Genomic DNA, 26,852 nt, shown 5'->3' with positions numbered 1-26,852 from the left:
ATCTCTATTTATTTTCCAACCTATTAATTGCAATTTCTGCTGCTAAAATTAAATTTTAATCGCGTCCTATTAAGACGTTTCGTTAAAAAATCCTATTCACGCAGCCATAAGGAGCTAAGATACCCCTCACCGACAAATTTCGTCTTTTAATGAAGCCTCTTGGAACTTTCAATGGTACGATAAACTTGCTCGTTATGCAAGGAATCTCATCGTACGTGAAACTTAAACCCGAAAATGCCACTCGCATACGTGTACAACCTCATAACACTCCTTAATTCGTGATTTATGAACAGAGATGAGCCAACTAGCAAAGTACCCTTCTTGTCTTCCCAACGATTAAGAGGAAATGTCAAAGAGTAGAGCGTACTTCAGGTCGCAGCCACTTTGGAACTCTCACTTCGGTGATCTAACTTTTCCCTTTTCGTCTTCCTGCTCTAGATATCTATCTCCCTCTCTTTGTCCTCCCTACCCTCTTCCTTCTAACTTTGGATAAGTACACGTTTGCGCTGCTTGCACTGGTGTCGGTCAACGCCATCGAGATAATTGTGGGGGGAGGGGGGCACAATTATTCGTTTGAAGTGTAAACGAAAACGTTGACGAGATAATAGAATAGTTTAAAATTGCGGGGACGACGAGAATTGAGGGAAAAATGAAAATTTCTTCTAGAGAGGAACGAAGGATCATTTGTTATAGATGCACCGATAAAATGTTTGGTTTACTCACTAAAATATGAAATATACACGTTATTGTATTATTTATTAATATTACAAAAAATATAATAACTATTTTATGTATAACAGAATTAAGGTGTGAATATTATAAATTGATATAGCACGAAGGAGGGAAATTTTCAATAAAGGAGAGAAAACAGGAAATAAGAGAGGAGGCAGAAGTTATTGTCAAGTATATTGCGCGTGTTTGCAGCGATGCTAAACGAATACCGAGAACTGATAATCTCATCGGGCATTCCCACCATCCTCGTAAACAAATGCCACGTAAACCAGTGCCTAAATTTAATTTCGTTTCGGCGAGAGGGAAAATCAATTGAACGTCCACGTGGATTCTAAATGCACACCGTTCTCTATGTAAATTAACCAGCCGGCAGTTTGTTCGGTTCGCGCAAATTGAGCACGGTTACTGTTAACCTTTTTCCATCCCTTTTTTTTCCCGCCCTTCCCTCGTGTCTATAGGAATGATTGCTCGGTGAATTATTCGCTCTCATGATCACTTTTAAACGGTGACAGAATGGTTAAACTATGAACGAGAATCTTTTCCCTTTGTGTGCGATTAACAAATAGCTATTTCGAAACATTTTTATTTCGGATTAAATTTATTGGTGTTAAATTGAATCGATATTAAACTCAGCCAATAGATTATTTCTTTATAAAATTTTCATTTGTAAGAAAGAATCACATATATATATATAATGTATAACACAATCAAAAAATTTTATGTTATTAATTTTTATGATAAATTTTTATTTTTAATTTAATAATTAATCTAGACATCGCTTTAGATGTACCAAAAGTTAGCTCTCCTTATAAAATTTGGCTTTTCAATGTCGTGTTTTTTAAATTAAAGCAGAAATGCAAAGAATATTGCAAAGCAGAACTAATAAAAGTTCAAATTGAATTAACTTCTAGGGGTAATCTTAGAATAAAACCTCTCGAATAAGTTTAAAGTACGAAATTCAACATACTTTGCTCGTTTCAAACTAGTAAATAGCATAACAATTTAGTTGGTTGATTTGATTTGACGAAATCCCAGTTTGCATGTAAATTAATATTAAGTTTTTAACTAAAGTCAATACCTTTAGTATTTGTTATATTAGAAATAATATTGATAAAATCTCGAAAAAAATTGATTCTTTCTAAAATAACATAATCAGTTGAATACATGAAAGTAACATAGATTATAGAAAATCAATTTGTCCTGTATGGCGAATAAATCTTCTATCATAGCATAGTAATACCAAAGCCAAACATCTTGAGGTTGTTTCAAAAAGTTGTCTTCGAGGGATCCGTCTTGTGTGTTACACTTAAGGAAGAACTTCTCCACTAAAGCTTATCGTGGTAAAAATTGTATTATAACAAGTCTTGACAAAATTCGAAGATAAAATTTTAAAGTTAAATCATTTTGCAGAAAGTTAATCGGAAAAGCGAATTATAAATTTGTGAGAGGAATCCGTAATATTAATAATCTTTCAAGATTAATTGAATTTAATAATTAGTAACGGTTAGTTATTTAACAGAATATTATCTACATTATAATTAAGTAACATTCAATTTTCAAATACACGATCAGAATTTAATCACTATTTTAATCATAATCAGAATAACAATGTTACATGCAACTATTTCTAATGAAATAGAACAAATATAAATATTTTCATTAAACAATTTCTTTCTTCCACAATTAAATTCCCAAATTATTTACTCATTTCCTATTCAAAAAATCTTTCGCAAGTTAGAAGAACTAATAATCAAAAGATACCAACCCTTAAACTATAAACAAGACTTGTTATTTCCCTATCCTAGTTCACTTTTATCCAGTCCTATCCTAAAACTATCACCAACACAGCGTCCAGTATACGAGCAAAATGTCCGCCAATGCGTTTCCAATACGCGTTAGGATAAACCCCCCTGTGTTAGATCTCGAATATTCAATCGCGCGTTGATATCCGCGTTCCAATGGAAAACTGTACACCCCGAAACAAGTTTATTTTAAACGAATACCGAACAATCTTTCCCCCCCTTTTCCAGTGGATTTGATTTTTATGGAGAAGGAGAGAAGGAGTTGGTTGGCAGGTGAAGGAAAAATGGCGCGAGGGTTGCGGAGGTGTGTAGAAACGTAATACAACTGATATGATTGGGAATGGAAGGAAAGGGAGGTCAGATTGGAAAGTAACCGAAGGACCGAACAACGTTGGGGGAAAAATGAAAAGAAACGTGAAAAGGGTGAAGTAAGATGAGGAGAGGGGAAGGGGGGAGAGGGTATAGACTGGCAAATTGAAGCTCGCGTAAGTGGAAAGCCAATTTGGAGTTTCTTGTTGCGAAAATAAGATCACGGGAAATTATTGGGTATCGTAATGGGCGAAGCACGCGTTTCCGCCTCGGTTAATGCTCGTTCAAACTACTGCTAGAAGTGGTATATCGGGGAAATGAAATAAACATCGCCGCTCGATGGTTGTGTTCCAATGGATTTTGACACAGAAGTTCTTGGTTTATCCTTTTCAATCTTTGGTGGATTTTAGTTTTGGGAATTTGGTTTTTGATCGAGAGAATGTTGGAATGTTTGGAATTCGAAAATTTGGGAAATTATTATATATTCTTTTGTATTATACGATTTTTGTGATTTTAATAACTAATTTCTTGGTCGTGTTTTTTTTTCTTTAAAGTTAAATGAAAATCAGTTTTTAGTTTTCGAAAACAAGTTAAATCTTCGACTATATTTCTATAATAATAAAATTCTATTTGTTCGAATCTACAAGGAACAAACATTTCGTAAAACTAGAACTCCTGTAATATAGGGGCTCGCTAATTTCGCCCATAACTCCTCGTTCAAATAACAAAGATATTAAATAAGATTGTAATCTACTTAAAATTTCATTCTGAACGTAATTTACCACCCACTAATGATATTCATATAATAATAAATATATAAAAGTAACTAAGAATAATTAAGAGATTTATATATTTACCAACGTATTTACCAGCAACATTAATCACATTTTCTTCCAGTCTTAACGTTGAAAGAAAAATGAAATTACGGATAGAGAAAGAGCGAATGTACTCACCAAAGGAAAAGATGCTTTTTCCATAGGATTCCTGTACGTCGGTTGAATACGTGGAAGAGGATACAGAGAGGGTTGCAGCCTGTTTATATCGCGTTTCAAAGAGCTGCCAGACGTGGATCGTGCATCTTTCGCGTGTGCACTACAGTGTCCAGCGAATCAAGCAACAGTGGAAAAATGTGTAATAGTCCGACCGGCTGGTTTTCTTTGAAATTCGCTACTGGCGCAGAGTTCTACTCGTCCACTGACGGCTACTATCGGCAAGGCAACTGCGCTTGTTTCCTTTGTGAAAGCGACAATCGTAGAAATATATAGCGTCGGCAGACACCAAGCTCCTTTTGAGAATTTCTATTTTCACTCGAACATTGCGCAACAACGAATATTGCACGATTTCTACAATTCGTAATTTCCTTCTTAAGATTAAACTGAATTGTGTATCTACTATTCATTGGTGTTAAATTAATTAAAGGAAAAGTGATTTCAATAGCACGGTGTTTCCATTCCATTCTGAATATGTAATGAAAATTTCTTCAAATATTCAATTAACGCATCGAATATTTTTAATACACGTTTCAATTGTATAAAAATCCCATATAACATTTTCGATATTAAAAAATGCGACTCAAGTTGAAACAAATTCAAACAAATTTCCAATATATTTACGGCACGAGTATCAAACTTTTCCCATTCTCTACCGCGATATCCTACACAATATCCTGCTTCTTATTCCCCTGCATTCATTGCATGTCATACCCAATGCCCAATTATCGTGCTTTAGAAAACTATCAAAATGCAATTTACCTTTAACTCGAAAAGAGAAACGCGGCGTAACAGGAGAATATTCGCAGCTCGTCGTTTAACAAACCGCAAACCGATTGTCGTAATCGTTTCTGGGCGCGGTTCCGCGTGCAAAACAATCCCCGAATGAAACATGTCGCCACCGGCCAATTCGTTGCGTGCGGTACGATAGTTTGGACGAGTAAAAATTACCTGGAACCTCCCTCCCCGCGTAAACCGGCAATTCCGGCGAAATTCTCGATTTCGATTTGGAACCGGTCGAAGGAGGGAGGGGGAGGATATGCAAATAGAGGAGATAGCGGATTCCAATAACAACGGGGAGCCGCGCGAAAAACATTTTAACGGGTAATTATCGTGGCTCGATGTTTAATCAGTTATTCGTTTCACGGTGACGCGCGTAATTAAATTATAACTCGCACCGACACGAAGACTCTTATCTCGGCTAATTATTCGATATTCGCGAGATATGATTGAAAATATGTTTTAACGCGGAAAATATTTGTTTTGAGTATAAATACGAAAAAGAAAGGGATGTATTGTAAGCGAGAATCGATGGTTGGAAGAAAAAAATTATTTTGAAGAAATAAGGTATTTTTTAAATACCTGAGTTGCATTACTGTTTTAAAAACAATGGATATTATTGCACATTTGCAAGAACTTTTTTAATTATTTAATAGTTAATTATGTAATAACCCGTGTTAAGTAATTAATTATACATATAGATATTGAGGATCACTTTGATTTCCTTGCAACCCTGGTGAATATTATCTTCTCAAAGAGATTTACTGCTTTGATTGACAGCTTCGGTGCAGTGTCTTCGTTTTAATAACGTTTGGATTATTTTATAAAATTAGTTTTGATATAAAAATAATAAAACAAAAAATACAGATTTTTTTTTTAACGAGCTTCCTCTTTAGAGACGTTGAGTTTATTTCTCTTTATCTCTTCGCAATTTTCTAGGAGCAGTGATAAAATAAACTTTTAATAAAAAAGAATAAAGTATATAAGGTGAATACAAAAAGATTATCAAATCTATTTCTAGCGAAATGAAAAAGGTGAGAGAGAAATAAAGGCACTGCAACAACTTTCCAAAGTTTTGATCCTTATATTCAGGGTTGATACAGTTGCCACCCCTATATAATTTTTCTTTTTTCCTTTTTCATTGTAGAAAAGTAAACGAGGCAAAAGAACTCGAAGAAAATTCCACGATATTAAGTGCTGAATTCTTCAGTTATAAAAAGGAAGCTTAATAAGTGAACTTCGTTATATGCTTCAGAGAAATCTACCATATTACGTAGATTTAATGAGAAATTGAATTAAAATATTTCGAAAACTAATCGTTTCTTTCTAAAATTATTGCGAGCATTAAAGATTAAAAATTTGATACTATTGGTGAAAAAAAGACACAGCGATGATTCCGAGTACAATTTCAATTCGAAGATAAATTCTATTGTAATTTTTTTCCTTCAAAATAGATAAAAAGGATTATCAATTAATCGATTCGTAAAGAGAATTCACGATGATGATTCGCACATCTGTCGGCGACCACGTGTGCAATCAATCGTCTAAAATACGACCAACGTTGTACTGTTTACACGCCTTCAGGCGTAATTCATCATTTTTAGTATTAGTCTTCATGGGTGGGTGGTCGCTTGACTAGAGGCGATTTACGCTGTTCGCTGACAGCTGTCAAGAAATCTTCGATCGTTGCACCGCAGACACCGAGGCTGAAATCACGAGTTTGTTCCAAAAAATTGTCTTCGAGGGATGAGCCGCGTGTTCTACTAAAAAGAAAACTTTTTGATTGAAGTTTGTCACGCCAAAAATCGTGTTACTGCAAGTCTTGGAAAAGTTAGGGGATAGAGTTTCAGAGTTAAACGATTTTGTTGAAGAGTAATCTCGAAAGTGTAATAAATATTGCTTTAAATTTGTAAATGTTTATGATATTCCTGTAGATGATGATTCCTGCAAAAATAATTATTAACGAATGTGAAAAACAAAATATGATTCATCACTTACTAATGTAAAATCAACATTATTTGTATTAGAAAAGAAATTAATGGATAAATTTTTCTAAATCGCATAAAAGATTCGACAAATTAATAAGTAATTAAAATTTTTTAACGAAAATCCTGAGTCTCCGATTCCTTCATAGAATATCAAGCTTTTGTGAACCTCGTTTTGCGGATAGACTTGCATTCTCTTATCCTCTTTCAATGCTTTCCAATCCAATCTCTTTCTTCTGTCACCTTTTTTCGGCCCGGATATTCCTCTTTCTGATCCCTCGAATCTTCGACGACGAGAAAAAGGACGAACGGATGAACAGAATGGACGGATTATGATCGGATAACCTAGACCAAGCTTGGATTTTCTATGAGCGTGGATTTGCTGACCTCGTTTAAATCTTTCCAGCTCTATTATTTTATCCCTATGAACGTCAGCACTTCGCAAATTATTTTTACGCGTGGCCCGACTTGGTGGGAATAAGATGTTCGAGAAAACGTACGATTATGGGACTATCATCCAACTATAACTAACAATCGTCTCAGATATCCTATAGGAGCCTTAGAATTCTTGCACAATAGACAGTTTTGCGGCTGTGCAATTCTCGTTGCAATAGCGAATATCAATTAGGATATTTTATAATTTTCCAATTGGAAAATTAATCTTTCAATCATTCGAATAACGTTAATTGATCTTTGAAGAAGCTACAAAACCGAAACGAAGTATTAGTACCTTTAACTATTCACAATTGCAGCTTAATATTATCTAATTTAAGATCATCAATCAATCATGATAGAATGTATGTTATTTTTTGCTAGAACTCAAAGTTTCAAAAATTCTCGATAAAGCAAATCCTTATCTTCCGATAAGAAAAATTTCTCGATTCTTTTTCAAGAGAGTAGCTTACGAAAAAGATCCACTACATCCCAAAGATCTAAAAACTATCTTCGAACACGAATCTCCTTTCCTACAATAAAATAATATCTCTATATAAAACAAATTATAAAATAGATAATGTTTAAAAAAAAATGCTTACCTAACAAAAAGTATTAGGAGAAATTTAACCCTCGTTCAAACCCTTCACTTCAACTCAGACGCACGGTAGATCTAGGAAAAGGAAAAAGAAAACGTTTACATCGTGTCTCGAAAGCGGCACACGAGGAAGTTTGTAAGAATGCCTAAAGGGGGAAGAGGCCCTCTCCTCGGCCTTTACGCCATTACAACCGTGGGGTTCGTCGACCCTCCTCCCTCCTCCCCCAGGTTTCAGAAACAACGGCGGCGAAAGAAAGAAGGTCGATGCAGGAGCGAAGGGAAGAAGAAAGCGGGATTTTGTTGGGGCGTGCGCGGAATATCGTGCAACTCCACGGGTCGTGCAAAAAGGAAAACAAATTAGCCTCGCTCAAAGAAACGTGCTGCGCGGTATATTAGACTGCTGGTGAATTCCATAGAGTCGGGGCAGAAAGGAGACGGTTGGAATGTTGCTGCTTCCAGCAGCCGGATGTTGTGTTATATATAGATGATATCGGATACGGAGGAATTAGATTGGCCAAGTAGGATACGAAATAAATTCGTAGTTTCGTTGTTCTTCCGGGAGGAAGAAAAGGGGAAGAATATTCCGATTGCTTTGTCGCTTTGAAAAGATGGGAAATTTCTATGAGAATGTGACTCCTCGACTCCTTTAATCGTTTAAGAGAAAATGATTATTATTGTTATTATTATTATTATTATATCGAGAGAAATGGAATTAGGAATTAATCGTGTTAATCGATGGTTCCATATAGAGAGAAGGTTTGTATATTATAAATGCTAATTCTTTCGATTTTATTGCACCCCAAGAAGATCGTTCGTTAGAATTTCCAAAGTTCCAGGAGTATTTGGATCTTTTATTTTATTTTTTTGTCATCTTCTCTTTCTTCTTGAAAAAATAAAGTTTCAGGAATAGTTCGATCTTTTATTTTTTCTCATCTTCTCTTCCTTCTCTGAATAAATAAAAATGTAAAAATAAAGTATATGAAATGAATAAAAAGAATGTATCTAATATATACTTACTTACTTTTAAATGATGCAATCTTAATTTTCACGATTTACACGCGAGATCTTCATTGAACGAAAACTTCTTCCCCTACTCGTCGTCTATTAAAAAGTAACGTTAACACAAGTCCATCGAAACCATGGAACTCTTCACTTCACGAAATGAAATAAAGGCGAGGCTTCTAACTAAACTCGCATAAATCGGCATTAGAATGCATAATCACCTCTTGGCCGCTGATTAATTCTTCGTAGCTTGGCCTAAGAGCGGCTCAGGTCTTGATTTATAGTCCCGTTTACCTCGAATGGAAATCTCGGCCCGTCTAGCACCCTTCGCAGCGAGACTTTAACGGCGAAAGGGCAACGGATCTTTCGTTGAAAGGTTGCGCTACCCTTTTCAACGGGGTGGCGAGGTGGGGAGGGAGGGGAGGTGCAATACAGAGACTCGGGTAACAATGCCCTCTCTCGCTTCTCGAGCCACGAATCCCTCGTTCTTCTTCTATTTTTGAGGGTAAGAGCGATGGCTTTCACCCTTTTTCACGAAAGGCCTGGCGCGCGTACAAAGTGACGCATTTCTCTTCCTTTTGCCTTCTTCCATTGATTTTCTTCTTCTGCTTTGCGCGTGCCCCTCCCTCGGCCACGTTAAAACGTCTGTTTACCCGTTCATTATTCCGTTCAACACCTTTTAGACGAGTGTCATTGGAAAGATTGGATCGTTTATTTATACTCTTCGCTCCTTTAAAACTTGGATATTATCGAACGTAAAATAAAGTTTGATATTTCTTAAACAATTGATTTTTTTTTTCATTTTTACTCGTGGTTTTGACACAGTTTTTGTGGAACATGTGTTTTTATAAAATAGATGAAGCTATCGATTGTTATTATTTTCTTTTTAATTGTGATATTTTAATAAGTTACTAATGATTTTTAATAAACATAATATTCTAAAGAGAACATCTCTTTACAAATAGTTATCGATGTGCTGTGCAATTTTAAAAGAACCAATCGAATAGAAAAATTGAATCTACTTCATAAATATCACAGAATCTCGTTCCTCAGATTTATTATTTTTTCATCAAGTCCACAGTAAACTTCGAAACCCCAACCCAACAGCAATAACGTAAAATCACAGCCAAAGGATTATTTAATTCGAAGACGCACCCCCGATATCGAAGGACTCTTCAACTGATAGCCCTCCTCCACTCGACAATGCCACGGATTTATTTTCCTAAACTTCATCAAATTTTCTCTCGATACGAAATCAGATCCAACAACTGCGGAAAACGAAAAATCGTCTTGGCAAGACGACAAGTATAAAAAAGAAAGAAAGAAAGAAAGAAAGAAAAAGTCGTTTTCTCCTCGTTGATCACGCTCTTCCTCCAGAATTTCCGTTCTTCGACTTCCGGCGCCATGATGGCGAAAGCCGGCTGAAGATTCGCTCTTCCGGTATATTTATGTCGGTGACGATCAAATTGATTTAGAACCCTCGGCTGCGGATCGACCAATGCGCGGTGCGAGCTGCTTAAAAGCCGAGTAAATAAACGCATCCCTCGTGCCAATAACGCGCCACGAATCGAGGGCCTAGCGTAGATGGGGGAACGCGGTAGGGTGAAACCTCTTACGGGGATGAAACTCGATTTACGTTGGACCCCTCGATGGGGATACCTGGAAGCGGTAAACAAGGGAGCATGCGTCACTGGAGATTTCTTTAAATTGTTCTGGATTACTCTTGAACGATCCTCGGACGTTGTTTAATAGATCGTGAAGTTTAACCGTGGCTGACGTGCTGTTGGGTTTAATTTGAGCGAGCCCCTGTATCGTGAGCTTTCACAATTTAAATTTTGAGGGAAAATATGTGAAAAGAATGTAACGCGAGAAACGTATTATTCATAATAGTATATCGTAAAATGGATGTTGAGGAGAAATTTTTCTTCAAGTTGATTCTATATAATTGTAATTTTATAAGAATAATTTAAGAGGAAAGAAAACATGTATTTGAATATCATTTTATAAATTCAAGTAATTTAGATACTTTGTGTTATTATTTTAAATATAATCCATGCAGATTCGTTATTCTTTTTTTATATAAAATTATCTAATCTTCGATATTGCGATGCTTGTTCTATGATCTTTGAAAGATTAAAAAGATTTATAGGGCGCTTACGGAAAATATAAACAACCAAAAGAGTACGTGGATTTAAGTTTATGTAACTATTCAAATAACCGAAGACCATAAAATAAACAACTTCGATATCTTCTCAATATCATAGCCAAATTGCAGAACATAGAATCTAATCACCTATCTAAACTTCATTTATCTAGCTCTATTGCTTCGAGGTTTCTAATCTGATTAGTTTCACAAATAATAGGAAATCAAGTTTCGAACTAGCTATTAACCGAAAGTTATCGTTACTTGTTAATAATTCGATAAAATTTAATTTCTAATCATTTAGAAATTTTTGAGAAAGAAAGGAAGACAGATTTCAAAGATTTATTAAAAGAAAATTAAAATCTATTGTAAAATTAAAGAGAAAACTATATTCTATAGTTTTTAAAATGTATGAGAAATATTTGAATAGATAAAATTTCTAAATTTTTAATAAAATTTTGGAAGGAAGAAAATTTACGTAAAAATTTAATTGCAATATATTTAATTCATCATATTAATACCGATTATATTAGAGATAAAAAGATGTAGTTGGTCAAGGACATTTACTCGCCGATGCTTTTAACCCTTTTAGCTTTGAGCATATACTTTCAACAGCTGAGAACTCGATGAACTACTTTTCAATCTTCAATATATTCGATATCGACAGTGCATTAATTTCCTGCTTTAAGATTTTTTCTGTATAACTACATGAAGTCAGTACATCAACCTCAACTTTAAAAAATTAAACGTAAAGAATATCGAGGAAAGTTTCATAAGAAAGAATCAACATGCAACAAAAATTATATAAATTCAACGAAACAAGCGATATAATAAATTTTGAATAATACATCTTTGCATTGCCTTTTCCTTTTTAATTTTATTTGTAAAAAATAATCCACGAATATTATTTCTAAATGAAATCTAGGACATTCTACGACCTAGCACAATAAACGATCAATCAGAAACAAAAAGTATCGATAAAAAACAATTTCAATTCATCATTTATTCCACATTCTCATCGCGTACGAACGAAACAAAATCAAACATCTCCCCCCCCTGAGAAAATATTTCTTCCAGACTACGGAATCTGAATTTAAAGAGCGCTTTCATCGAGTCATTATAAAGTTAATTGGGGCAGCATTGAAAGTTTCGAGAATGCTGAAAGTCGTTACGGTTGGCAACTTTGATCAAGAGGGTCGCCGGTTACCTACGAGGTTACAGTTAACCCATCCATTTCTCGAGGCGAAAAAAGTTGCAAAGGGTGGCGGAAATGCGGGCAAGGATGAGGATAGAAAGAAAGGAAGAGAATGGACCACTTTCGAACCGGTCTTGATCAATTAAAATCCGACCAAGTTTGATTTATCGAACGATTTGAATTGATTGCGGCCTCGTTGAAAAGACCAGTTCCTAACCCACTTCGATTCCATCGCCACCATCCTCGAGGCCCAGTTACCGGAAAACTTGCGGCTCCTTACTTCCGGCCAGCTCGAGAACTCCACTTTCTCTTCGTATACATCCATGCACATCTTATTTACCCTCCTCTTTGTCGAGAATGCTCGATAATCCTGATGATATTCTTGATTTCTGAGGGGAAATGTATTTGGACGAATATATGAAAATCATACTGGAATTACTATAAGTATATATATCTTAGGCGAAAATATATTGTTATTAAGAATGTATGAAACAAATGTGAAATTTTGGAAAAAACTTATAATATTCCTATGTTACAATATTTTTAAAATACTTCAAAAACGTTATTCAATATCAAAAAGTAGAATCATATATATCGTGTATAGAAAGATGAATCTGATAATACAAGACTGACATTTTCATATTCTCTTCTCTAAAATCGAAAAATACGAATATATGTTACACGATATTCACTTTTTCGATTCGAAAAATTATATTATAATGGAATTGTGTATATCTACACAAATAAAGGAAAAATCCTATAAAAGTAAATATCTCGAATCCTTTTATGCCTTAATATCATTAATATAATCTCATAATCATAGGTTTATTAAAAATCCTATAATTAAAAAAAAAAACTACAGAGAAAAAATTCCCTAACCATTCCCTCCAAATATATCATTCATAATTTACAATCTACAATTCTAAGTTTAAAAACCCGCATATGATCGAAAGCAGAAGGTACACACACACGCGCATAATTTAACCGATCCATATTATCGTAGTGTAACTACACCCTATCAAGAACGATCTGTTGTTCCCACGAGGAATTTCACTCCTCGTTTATCTTCATTATCGACGTATCTGTCTCGCGCCATCGGAGACAACCGTATACTAAATAGTAAATACGCTTCTGTCCATCGTGTACAAACATTTGAATATTTATGAAAGACGCATCGTAGTTATTCCTCGATTCCAATGATCGGAAATGGCGATAACCCCCTTCTCTCTCTCTCTCTCTCTTCTCTCGTTTCGCGTCGATCGATCTCGATCACGATTCAGAACCCGCGGCCCGAGAATCTTGTTTCGCTTCCCTCCTCTGTCTCTCCGCATTTTTTTCTTTTTTTTTTTTTCTATCCCGAACAATGCTTTTCCATTTACATTCGGTGTTTACATCGCGCGCGTTCCACGCATCGCGACTGTTTCTGTTTGCCCAACTGAGTTTCTTTTCTTGCCTTCTCCCTCTTGTTTACTCGTTTTCTACATTTTATAGTTTAGTCCCTTCTCTCCTTTTTTTCGTTACGCTGCCTTCTCGACCCTTCCCTCTGTTTTCTCGGCTTTCATTTGCTAACCAAACTTGTTGGCTCTTCCTTTCTTCTTTTTTTTTTGACTTTTCTGATATTTTCGAGCCGAGATAAATATTCTTGAAGTAATGACGAAGAAATGTAATTTGGAGGATTTTTATGATTATCGAGGAAAAATATTTATGGAAAAAATTTTATTCAAACGTGATTCTAATGATCAAATATTTTTTTGCTCGTATATTTATTGGCTTGATCCTATGAAAAATAAATATATGTGTTGTTTAACGTGAGAAGAATTTTGATGTAAATTTTAATGTGCTTTTATAATTATGATATTTGTATTAAACATTTAAAATCTTAATACACGATGAAATATCTATATTAATATAATACGATCTTTTACATATGTACCGTATTATCCTCTTGTAGTGAATGGACGATAGTCTGAATACTAGGATAAAATGGACCGAAAAACATGGGATATCGGATCCATGATCGCGATTTTATAGCGCGGCTTTTTTCACACGGCCACAAAAATGGCTGCAGGCTGATAACACAGCTGCTTTTTCGATTCGAACGCGGAAAAATACTGTTGCTTCCATTCAAAGGTCGTGTTGAACAAACCTGCACCTTTGGAATCGTCGCGATAGGGATAACAAGAACCCGTTTGTGCGATCGAATGAACCGCTTCGTTGATCACGAGCACGAGTTGAAAGTATATAAATACGCAAAACAAAGCGTTTGTTAAATTATCACGTAGAAATTGTTGGACACGTTTTCCATGGTAATTCGTCTGTTTGAAGAGGATGTTTGTTTTAAAATTGTAAATAACGTGTACCATTCCCTTTTTTGAATTCGAAATTTTATGTAACTGCTTAATTCGTAATTGATGTATTTCTTTCTCTCGTTTTTCAGTCAATTAGATTTTAAAGCATCGATTTTGATGTTTGTTTTTCAGGAAACAAGTTGTTCTTTGAAAAAAAAAAAAAAAGAAAAAGTTAAAATTTCTCATTTATTGAACATCATCCTTTTCTCTATCGTATTATTTTTATATCTTTTAATAAATAATAATTTTACGTATATTTCACACTAATATCTCTCTATGTTTCTTTTTAAATATTAAATTTCTTTTTTATATATTATAATTTTATAATAATAAATATTTTATTACAAGAATTATTTTTAAAAAATCCTCATGTAATGCAAATAAATTATTAATATAAAATTATTAATAAACTATTCCCTTTTTGAAGATGTATACATGACTTAATAAATAAGCTTCAACCAATTTTTGTTTTTTGTGTCTCTTAAAATTGACACTCCGAATATTTCCAACGAATATATTATATATTCTATATATAATTCTGCATACTAAATATATGTAGATACTTTTGAAAGTTCGAGGAACATTTTAAATTACAGAACAACTGAACGTAAAATATTCTGGATTTTTAAAAGAAAGAAAGAATAACTTTTGACTTTGAAGACAAAACTATTACTGATTCCATAGGATAGAAATTATTTTAACTATATGGCTATATAACCACGGACCATAAACGGCGGAAATTATTGGATGATTCCGAATAAAAGTTTGAAATGTGAAATTTCTCGAAACTGGTATGGAGCAGACTTGAATATTGCCATAAATTGGTAGAACGAAGGTAGTTGAAGCGAAATACTCACGAGGAAAATGGGGAAAACAGTGCAAAGGGGACATTTGTAACTCGAAATGAAATAATCTTTGCAGTGCTGAAAATATTTCAAAAAATTTGTTATTAAATTAAATAATAATTCATTCAAATATTCTAACTTATTAATGAAGAAAATATTTTTTAATGACGTTTCAGATATATGTATATAATAATTATTAAATTACTTATATTTATAATTTATCATCAACTTTTCCAAATTTTCTTTTTAAACTTTTTCAAAAAAATAAAGTTTAAAAAGAAAATTCAAAATGAAGATATAGAAAATAATCTTATTTAATATTTATTTTTTCAATAATAAAATTGTTAAAAACATGAAATTAAATATTCAATTATATTAATTTTCTTTTGAACAGTACTTTCTTTACTGTTTTAATATAAAATTTACGCGTTAATACCTCGTGTATAATAGCATCAAAGAAGGAACTGATGTTATGAACCATTAAAAGGAAATAAAAAAAAAAAGGAAAAAAATACGAAAGTTAAAAGCATTTTCACTCCGAAATGAACGTATGATATTAGCAAAAGAACTATTATATTATTTGAAATATATACGAAATATACTTCAATGTAATTTAATATACTAAAAAAAATTCTATCTTACACAACACTAAAGAAGATATATTAATTATAATTAATTAAAAATTGTTTTTCTAAAATATAAAATAATTATAATATCAACAGAAAAAAATTATAAAAATTTCTGCGGATTCAAATGATTTTGTTCCTCTAAGAATATTATTATTCTTTTTAAAATAGAAAATAATCAGAATAATAAAAAAATTACTGTTCCATGAACACAAATGTTCTCCGTCCAAACGATTATTACCCTATTATTACCCTCTTCGTTATCTTTTATTATGATTGATAGTATAATTTTATTACTATTATTCTTTCCTAAGGATAATTATAGTAAGAAAAGATGATATCTCGCTAATTGAAATTTTTGTGATTCGAACGATAGTATCTCTCCACTAATTCGGATACTAGACGCTCTATTATGGATCCCGAACATCTCAACCACTCGGTACGGCTGTGTCAACACTAGAATAGAGAACCATTACCGCTAAAAGCTTTGAATCTAAATGCTTTATGTTTCAAACGGCGGCATGATTCGTGACATTGGTTATTCACGAGGCTCATAAAAGAAGAATAAATATCGGGGTGCGGAGCGGTGTGATTAAAATGAATCGTAAAACAAAGCTAACGTGGACAACTGAGAAAGAATTTATCGTCGTTCTAGAAAAAAAAAAAAAGCGGAAATACTTTTCACGAAGAGTATGAAATTCGTAAAATTTTGAATATTTATCAATCTTTTTACAAATCTTAAAAACTATAAAATTTAATCAATAAAATGTGTTGAATTCTTTGTAATTTTCGATTTGTAATAATTTTTTATTTATATAATAGAGATTAAGATTATTTAAGTAAAAAAGATATTAAGTTTTTAAATGTAAAATGATTCTGTCTAGATTTGATTGTTTAAAAATTAATGTAATTTATTAAATTTTATTTCGAAATAAAATAATATATTTCTTTAAGTACGAAATTTTGTATTTTTTATATGTATTTATAGAAAAATTTATAGAATAGTTCTTTACATTTATATTTATATTTATTCCTCGACCAGATTTGTGTGCGATTTATTCCATTAATAAATTTGTACGAGTTTTAGTTTGAATAGTAGATATTTTTACCAAGAATGAATGTAATGTTTGATCTGCACTTGTTAAATCAGTGCAGTTCGTTAAAAACGTTTCAAAAACGCGTAAATATCGTATTCCATAACGCTTTCTGTATAGATTCATTCCTGTTTGGAAAAAATTTGCGAAAGTGTTTCAAAAATAAAAAATTGTATTTCTTAACTTTAATTTCATCTATCGATGTTTCTATATTCAACCGAAAAAATAAAATCTAAATAAATAAAATTATTTATAAATTAAATTATTATTATTTATAAGTTATTTTATAAGAATCAGACTCTTACTATTCATATAAAATATTTTACAGAAATTACATTATTATTATTCATGGAAATATATTAGAAAACTTACAAGAATTTCAAAGAAACGAAAATATTTAAAAAATTCATCGTTTCTTTGTTCGAACCGAAGCCACTGAACTTTTCTATACAAACATCATTATTATTCATAAAATATATCATACAAATTACATTAATTATTATTCATAGAATATTTTATAAAAATTGCAATATCCGAACGAAACAGAAATATATAAAAAAATCCATCTAATCTGATTCACTAAATATCTTCCATTCAAATTCTTCGAACGAATCAAAGAACGAGTGAAAAATTACCATCGTAGATTAAGAAACTCTATCCACCTTTAAAATCTAAATTAATATTATCGACTGTCTGACAAAAGCATCCGGCTTCCCGATGAATTAATGACCATTCAAGACAATTTGTTCGTTTTCTCGACGTCCATCACCTCGCAATAGAGAGAAAAAAATAATTGTTAACGGTCCCAGGTTGTGTTTTAATAGACGGACACTTAACTCCTCCTTCCCTCATTAACTATTTGGATCGCGCTGATTATGCCACTAATTGGTAATCAATATTCACTATGACCATTAAACTCACGGAATATCGATACCAATGCACCTACGTTTCCGGAGGCTGCTAATGCGGCCGTTAAGCGAAGGAATCCTTGCGAAATAATCGTAATAGCGTATTCGAATTCGTAACACGCGTTCGACACCGATGATATATTTAATGTTGTGTATCCTCGCGTTTCGAATATTCAAAATTCATGCGAATAAACCTCCAAGTATAGGAAACATATTTTTCGTTTTTTCGAAGATCAATTTACAAAATAATCATTTATTGCTGTCGCAATGTCATATTCGATTATACGTATATATTATGATCTATAATTGGAAATTAATACAAATAAACGAGATTTTAATATATGGATGGAGTTTTTGCAAATTGAGAGAGAGAGAGAGAGAGAAAAGAATTGTAACATATTGCTTAAATTTTATAGATGTTTTTTTTTGTTTATTCATATTTTTAAATTTTGAATTCGGTATTTTTGCGAAAAGCGCATTTATTGATAAAAAGATATCAAAATATTTGTCATAGGGAGATACTAATCCAATAAACACGATTATTAACAAAACGATCTGGTTAACAATTTGTCAGGCTATTGAACTTCATTCTTGAATGCAAACTATTGAAACGCAAGAAATTCGTAAACAAAAGAAAACGATTAGATCGATAATTGAATCGAAAATAATCCAAGAAACCGTATAACACGATTATTATCGAGATACCAATCTCCTGAACACGATTCATCAACGAAACATCTAATCACCAACTTGTTAAATCATTAAATTCTCGAATGGAACGAACAATTCTTCTATCAGAGGCCGGAAGCAATCAAGTCGAATTCAATTTTGACAGTGCTAAACTGGCCGATAATAATCATTCACCCGTGATGGGCGCAGATCGATCATCATCTCTCTTTTAAGGGTGTTTCCATCACGGTGGAAGAGGATTCATGAGATGTCACGCGAAACCTGGAGAATCTATGGGGGTGAATCGTGATCATGGTACAGGGGTGGTCGAATTTAAGGGGTCGTTCCTTGCCGAAATTCATTTCTTCGAGTTGTTTAGAAGGGGATGTCCCGACGATGAGTCACGTACTCGTTACGTGAATAACCCAACCCCCTCGGTATCTCGTGTCCGCTGGAAATTGCGAGCAGAGATTATGAAATGTTATGGAAATCAAGGGTATCCCTTGTGTGCTGATACGTGAAATCGTAAGATCGATCATGGAGAGTGAAGAGCGCTTCGGTGTATAAACGTTTCGTACGTGTTGTTCGAGCATCGTTGAAAGTGAAATGTTGTTACTGATCGAATTTTTCGAGCGAGATGGTTCGATTTTTTTTTGCACGTAACCGGATATTATTTTATTAACCGATTCTATAATCGGTTTTTAATTTACTTGTCAATTTATATAGAGAGATTTTGAATGAAGAATTGGATAGAATTTGATGAATATATTTATAAATATGATATTGTATTATATATTTTATATTTCAAATAATGTAACTTTCATGCTTTTAAATTATATCAAAATGTAACTAGTAAGTGATATTAAATGAAACATATTGTCAAAATATATCCATCAGTTGCTTTTAAATATATTTATATTTTACGAATATAATTAAAACTTTAAACCAGCTACTTTCTATCACACGAGGATAATTACATTCTATTTTATATTTCACATCATTTTCACAGCTATGAAAATCAACTTTATATTTTTTGACAAAAATTTACCTATCAATTCTCAACGGAAATTTTTTTACGACACGAAACAGACTCTGCAAAATCATAAAATGACTAATGCTTTACACAAAAGTTTGTTTCGCGACATTCACTCTAATCGCATTATTTCTGATGATAAAAAAAATAAATGAAAGAGTGGCAAGGGTGGGAACAGGTCTCATTTCCGTTTTCGTGAAAATACAGGCTTGTTCCAGCAACTCTGAAGAAGCAAGAATCTGATATATATATAAATTAACCCTTTGTTAACTCTTTTCCTATCTCTTTTTCTCTCTTACACCCTTACTCGTGTATCACAGGCACGAAAGAGTACGTTGACTTTCCTCTCGTTTCACTTTCACTCTTTCTCTTTCCACGCTTCGTTGGATTTTTCTTGTTCCCTTATCCGATATTAATGTCGCGAAGAATGAATGACCAAACGAGTGGTAAGGTGCACGCAACTCCTTGGAACGATACGGGGATGATAAAGTTAGGTTTATACAATGCGAGTTTAGATGGAACGAGGAATTTTGAAGAAAAGAAAATATGAGAAAATTTTAAATAGTTAACTCGAAGGTAATTAATGAAAAAGAAATAACGAGTAGCCCAATTTTGATATAATACGATTATGAATCAATTATATATAAATCAACGTATATTTATCATGTTTATATTTAATTGTGATATTAATTTTATCCTTTTTCAGACTGCAATTATCCAATATAATTAAAATTCTTTATTAAATTCTTTTTTTAATTTGCTCTTTTAATTAATCCTTTATTAAAGTCATATTGTTCTCAATTTCCTTAATGAAACCACAAAAATTTTGTCCCAAATAAAAGAAAATCATAATAAATGAATATTACCATAAATTTGTCTCAAAGAAATAAAAAAGAAAAAGAATTGATAAAAATCAGAAATAATTAAATAACAAGAAATTGCTTTCTTAATCCATAAATATGCAAAAAATTTGATATTATAACATCATTTTCCATTATAGCCTCAAAGTAATTTCAAAGTTTCTATCAAAGTATATCAGTATACAAAAGTAACTAAGTATGAAGGAAACGGAAAACTTTCCTGACGAATATATATTATCAGTTAAGTCATATAATTTCGCTTGTAAATCACTTGAAATTAATAAGTTATTGATCGTTTTCTGCAACTCGTATCAGTCTGAAATTTAATTCGGCTATATCGAATCCTATTTACCCTCCTATATATTTCTTCTTCGCCACACGCATATCAAAAATGCAACTCGAATTCATTATTTGAGAGCCACATCGTTGCACGCTCCGTTGGCTCTCTTCTAATCGGTCAAGTGTACATTTGTCGGAAATATGACCCTCCAGGCAAAGATTCAAGGAGGTGGAACATGCGCCATATTAATTTGCATATTATATTTATACGTCATATCACGCGTGGATAGTCTAACAATATTTGAAGATATTATATTTATAATATTTGAAAATATCTCGCCAATATTTGATCATCCTTGAGAGAAATTTGTTAAATTAATTTTAAAGTTCAATCTGGATGAGAATCTATGAATAGTTTTGATGCAAATTGCATTCAATTTTGAACGGATTTCATTATCATAATGATTTTCCTTTCAGTTTGATTTATTAAATTATTAGTTAAAACTCTTTATTAAGACACTTATATTCATTTTTTAGCGTGATAATAATAAAACACCACAGAATATAACAATTCAAATTTTGATCTCACGAAGCTATTTCCTTGAATTCTTGCCGATTAAATAAAAATACAAGCTTCATTCATAGAACCAAAAAAGTTTACACGAACAAATACTTAAAATTCTTTTAACCTGTTCCAGGTTAGTGAACACAAAAATTCGCGATATTACATGATATTCTGTTTCGTGGTTCCAGTAACGTCTTCGCTGTTTCAACGATGCACATCTCGAACGTGGTGCATTATTCGCCACATTATTGCACGAGTCGTTGAACCGACTCCATTGTAAATTGATCTGGACGCGTTTGTTGGAAATGTTGCCTAACGTAGAGGCGGACCACGAAACGTCCAGGCAAGGGGTGAAACGCGATAAAAGCTCTTATATTGAATACGTGGCTCACATCTCAATATCTCGATGCATTTGCTCAATGCGTTATCGATATCCCTGCTCCCCTCTGCTCGAGGAAAGAACGATGGACCAAAGTCTCTACTTTTGCCGTTGTTATTGATATTTTATGAGAAACTGAAAATGAAAATCGTTTTGTCAGTGTCATGTAAAAAATTAGCGATTATATTTAAATATAGACTTACGATATTGTTAAACGTACAACGATCCCTTGCAATTTTGTATAAAATTTATATAATTCGTTGATATCGCGTGATTATTTATTTATCTATTTCAACGAGAAGAAGTAAAAAATCTAATCCATCTAAATATTGTTTAAGACATTCTATTAGTCCAGAAAAGAAATACTTGTGAATCCAAATATTTTATAGGAATAATATCACCGATACTCGAAAAAGTTTTCCATTTACTTATCCTATCTGGCCAAATTTCCACTTCGTCCTTGTTTGGCAACGCATCGCTGCTCTTTCGAGCTCAGATTACATCGATTTCGCAAACAACCCCGTGCCACAATTTCGGATCCTAAGCTTTGCCTGGTTCCTGGCTAGTTTACCAAAGGTTCAAGCGGATCGAGTAGAGATTTTGACGTAATTTATCTCGCCTGATGAGATTTGTTGGATCCTGTAGTTGATAGCGGTGGCGATCAATCGTCTAGCGACCTCGATTTCCGGTACAATAATTAATCAACGATTTGCGATAGAACAAATTATTCACGTTACAAATGTCAAAGCCTTCTTTGCTTTGAGAAGGGAATTTTTTCATATGTTGAAAATTAAAAATTGGCTAAAAGAGAATAGAAAATTGATCGTTGACCTCTGACCTGATCACTAACTGAATGAATCACTGACCATTAACTAATCGTCAACTTATGATTGACTGATCGTTAACCGACCGCTAATTGACCACCAATTAATTATCGATTGACCGCTTACTGAATTTCAAATGAATCCTTTGTGGTCGAAAATACAAATATTTCCAAATAATGATATTAATATTCTCTATATAGATGAATATAGATTTTAATTTTATTCCATTTATGAAGATCATAATCTACGATTGAATGTAATCTATTTCACTCTCTACATAAAATACATATAAGTAAAATCTCAAATAAATTCGAAAACAACGATAAATTTCAATTAAATAAATATGCAATTTGTTAGAAAATACGTAGAAAGTGCACGTTAATTTAAAAATAATTTTAAATAAGTATTTCATTGCTATTTCATATTCCATGGAGTCCTTCATGGATTCTAAAATAAAAAAAAAGAGATTTTAAAATAATAAATAATTATTATATTTTATATTCTCTTATTCGGCTATGCACTCACATGCTCGTTGAATGAAATCCATATTAATTGCCCGAGGTCACGGCATGTCTCCATTAGTCTAAAGCTTTGTCAAGGAACAAGTGAACGGTACACATAAGGGAAGGTTCGCAACAGAATAAGGGTTAAAACAGTGTTTCATCGTTATTTTTCGCAAATTGGGCTCGCTACGCTTTGACCTGCAGCGAAAATTGAATCAGTCCGTGTATTCTCTTACTAAACGAGGACAAAAATATTCAACGTACCGCGTTATTCGATTGTTCCTTCCTGAATATTTTTTTTAATTTGCGATTCCTCGTTTGAAAAAACGCATTTTCCCTTCCCAAATCCAGACGAAATATTCTCTCTTCCTCTCTCTTTCTCTCTCTTTACATACACTTGCGTTTAAAAATTTCATAAAAGTTTTTATAAAAGTTTACCTATTTTATTATCCGTGTTGTTTCATTATTTCATTAACAAGCCAAGAAGGGACATGTAATGAAATAATGGGTCGATCATCGATGTAAATGTTTAATATTAAAGACTCGATTGGCTTTTTACGTAAAATTTGTTACTAATAATCGAGTAACTTTCTGCTCGGGCTCGTGCATGGTAATTAGTACGCGACGAGATAATTGGGAAGGCGAATTCATATCGAAGGTCTATTAGCTGTGCATCCAGGAGCTGGCAGGAAATTTCTGATTAATTAGTGGAAGCTGAACTAGGATGCGGTCGATCCATGCGGCTCGGCATTCTATAATGATTGGTTCGTCTTCGAGTTACATATTAATATTGGGTTATCCAATTCGTTCGTAACCAATAACTCGTAGTTAACGTATTCTTCTCGTAAATTAATCTTCAACGTATAGATCTTGAATTATTTTGAAGTTTGAATCGAATTGGAACACCATTGGAAATTATTTTATACATTAATTTATTGAAATAAAATGCTTGATTTCTTTAAATTAATAATTTCTTTTCTGTGAAAAATTGTCATGGTGATTTTAATATTCGATTCTATTAAACTTCTTATTTCCTCTCTTGAATGAACTGACAAATTTTTACAGAAATATAAAATAAAATATCTTCTCAAGAGTAATGCATTCTATTTCCTATGAAATAAATAATTGTTCGACTAAAAAGGGGCATCGAAGAAGAATTTCTCGATACGTTGACAGGATTTTCAAGCCGTTCGTTAATCGTTTGAAATAAATGTGTACGTAGGCGATGAACAGCACGATGACGCCTGTAAACGTCGTTACAGCTGCCCTATTTCCGGACCCCTGGGACATGCTAATTAAACTGGCTAATAGATGGTCCGGCCTTGGCTGGGCATCAATCGATTTAACTACAAATTCAATTGAACCTTACTTATTGGACGGGAAAAATAATTACTCGCCCCAAAGGTACTCTCTCGTTAGATAGATTCAGATTTTTATATTTTGCCCGCTAAATTATGCTCGAGCGGAAATAATTGTTACGTTTTTTTTTTTTTTTTTTGTATTTAATAAAACGCACACGCGTTCACGTGTATGTAAATTCCAATGCAAATTCCGTGTCGAGAGATTTGCAATTCATTAAATATTTTTGAATATTTCGTAGTTAAAATGTTAAAATTATTTTGTTGTATTTAAAATATTAAATATTTTATATATCGTTTAATTATATGTATATATATTAAATCTCCTTATCGGCGATATTTTAAATATTTTTTCGCATAGTTTAGTTAAAAGATTAATTATATTCAAAATGGCTACTGGGAAGGTGTAGATTAGAAAGTATGACTCCGTTCGAGTTGAAGAAAGTTGCAAAGTTTGCCGACGTAATATGTTTTTACTCTCAAAGAAAACGTTGTAATTCATGGAACTGTATTCATATAAGAAATGATATCAGCGATTTTGAGAGAGAAACTTTGACTCGAGTGAAGTTTTGAAGATATTGAATTTCAACAGCTGTTGAATGAAAATCAAACGCAAGCACAAAAGAAGCTTACGGAACAATTTGGAATGACTGGAGAAAGCATTGGCATCCAGGAAGATATAATAATTGATAAAATTTTCTAAAAGTATAGAAATCGTTCAGAAAATTATTATACAATTATATTCATAGATAACATTCATCTTTCTTACCACGAGACAAATTTCAAAAAAACGTAAGAATTGGATAGAATTCTCTAAAGTCATGAATCGTAAAAAAAGTTTCTTCAAAGTTTTCTTTTTTAATGATAATTGAAAAATTTCATTTATATAAAATTCAAATATCATTACTTTTCCTTTTTAATTCTATTTTATTAACAAAAATTAAAAAATTTTTAATTTTAGAGAATTCATATTTTTAAATATCGAAAACCTTTACTATCATATTTCTTCCTTTATTATACTTTCAATTAAATTATAATATATCACGTTTCGTGATACTATTATAACTTAAACGTATAATAAAAAGAAATAAAGTAAATTAAAATATTTACAAAAATAATTCGCATCTTTTTTACGGCTTTCCACTTTTATAACTTTGCAGCAGCTTTATGCAAAAAGAAAATTCCTAACCTCTACGCGTTACCATTTTATATAATGGCATAACTTCAAAAAACGTACCCGTCCAACAAAAACTTGATGGACCGACGGCGGCAAGCAGGAAGCATTTGACGGTCTCTGAAACTAAAACGGAAGATAACCCCGGGAATTACGTTATTATCTTTAGGAAAAGGACACGGTTTTTCACGGTTTTTTCCCCCTCATAAAATTCCCCATGTTTCTCCATTCCTTGTTCGGGGAAGAAGAGGCGACTCACGGGCGCCGAATTATTATATTTTCCATGTTTTGAGTTTCGCGCAGGGTTAATTGCGCATTGATAACTACTAACGAGCTTCCTTTGTGCAAATTTTCGGAGAGAGACGAAAGACCAAATTTCATTCGACACGCCGGATTAAAACGCTTTCGGAACGTGGACGTGGAACGCGAATTCGCTAATTCGCCATGCACAATCGTACGTTTAATCCAGCGTGACTTGACTTAGCTCCACGTATTAGTCCTCGTGCTATGATACCCAGAGAATCGTTCGTGACGGGAAATCGATGGAGAGGGGCTTTCTTTCGTTTGTTCTGTTCGTTTTAACGTGACAGTTCGTAATTGAAGGATTTAGAGAAGAAATGGGAAACGAGTCCTCGCCCTAGTTCTTAATGCTTTTAACCGTATTACTTCGTATTACGAACTGCGTGAAAATTGAATTTAAAGTTTCGTGAGGATTAATATTACGATAATAGGAACAATGGTTATGGAATAACCGTGATTATCGTCACATTACGTGTGAAAATATTATTGAATTGAAGGAAGGAGGAAGATTAATGGATCGAAATTAATCAGATGATATTCACGATGTGATGTGATTCATGATGGTTTATAAAACGATGAAATGTGAAAAAAAGTAATAAAAGTATATCTTCGTCTCTTTTGTTACAGTTCTACCAGTTGTTGGAAGCAAGTCAGGTGGCAAATACCACGCTCACGTATCGTCACGTGACGGTTTTCGCACCTACAAATCGAGCCTTCCAAAAGTACAATGGAACTACGAAAAACTTGGTTCTCTACCACATGTGTAAGTAATTCTCGTATTTTTATCACGTTCGGTCTAAGCTTTTTACGAAAGCTCAAAAAACGTTTATTTTGTTCTGACAAAGTAAATAAAATAAAATGGTCGTGTGCCTTCCTTTTCTAAAAAATCTTTAACTCGAATAATCGACACTTAAATAAAAAGAAATTTTAAATTTTCAAATCATTTAATCTCTCGTCTTTCAAAATTTACTCGAGCTTCGCTCTACGTCTTCTCGTAACCAAATGTCATTCTCAATCAGTGCATAAATCCCACGAATTCCAAATTTGGTAACCTCTCTCTTTGATCTCCCCCAAGATATGCCATATATACGTGTATATACATGCGGGTGTATATATACAC

The 26,852-nt window shown here is 32.9% G+C and overlaps 1 protein-coding gene across 6 annotated transcripts in view; it reads left to right on the top strand.

Moving 5' to 3' along the window:
- The window catches only part of LOC108004004 (fasciclin-1), a 300,543-nt gene that overhangs the window by 158,429 nt on the left and 115,262 nt on the right, over nucleotides 1–26,852 (top strand). For all 6 annotated transcript variants that reach the window (XM_017066638.3, XM_017066623.3, XM_017066655.3 and 3 more), the window contains exon 2: nucleotides 26,360–26,495. In XM_017066638.3, the coding sequence (XP_016922127.1) occupies nucleotides 26,360–26,495 (136 nt within the window). The remainder of the gene's footprint in view (nucleotides 1–26,359; nucleotides 26,496–26,852) is intronic.

Source organism: Apis cerana, linkage group LG9 (assembly GCF_029169275.1).
Source record: "Apis cerana isolate GH-2021 linkage group LG9, AcerK_1.0, whole genome shotgun sequence".
NCBI lineage: Eukaryota > Metazoa > Arthropoda > Insecta > Hymenoptera > Apidae > Apis > Apis cerana.
This window is presented reverse-complemented; position numbering and strand designations above follow the sequence as displayed.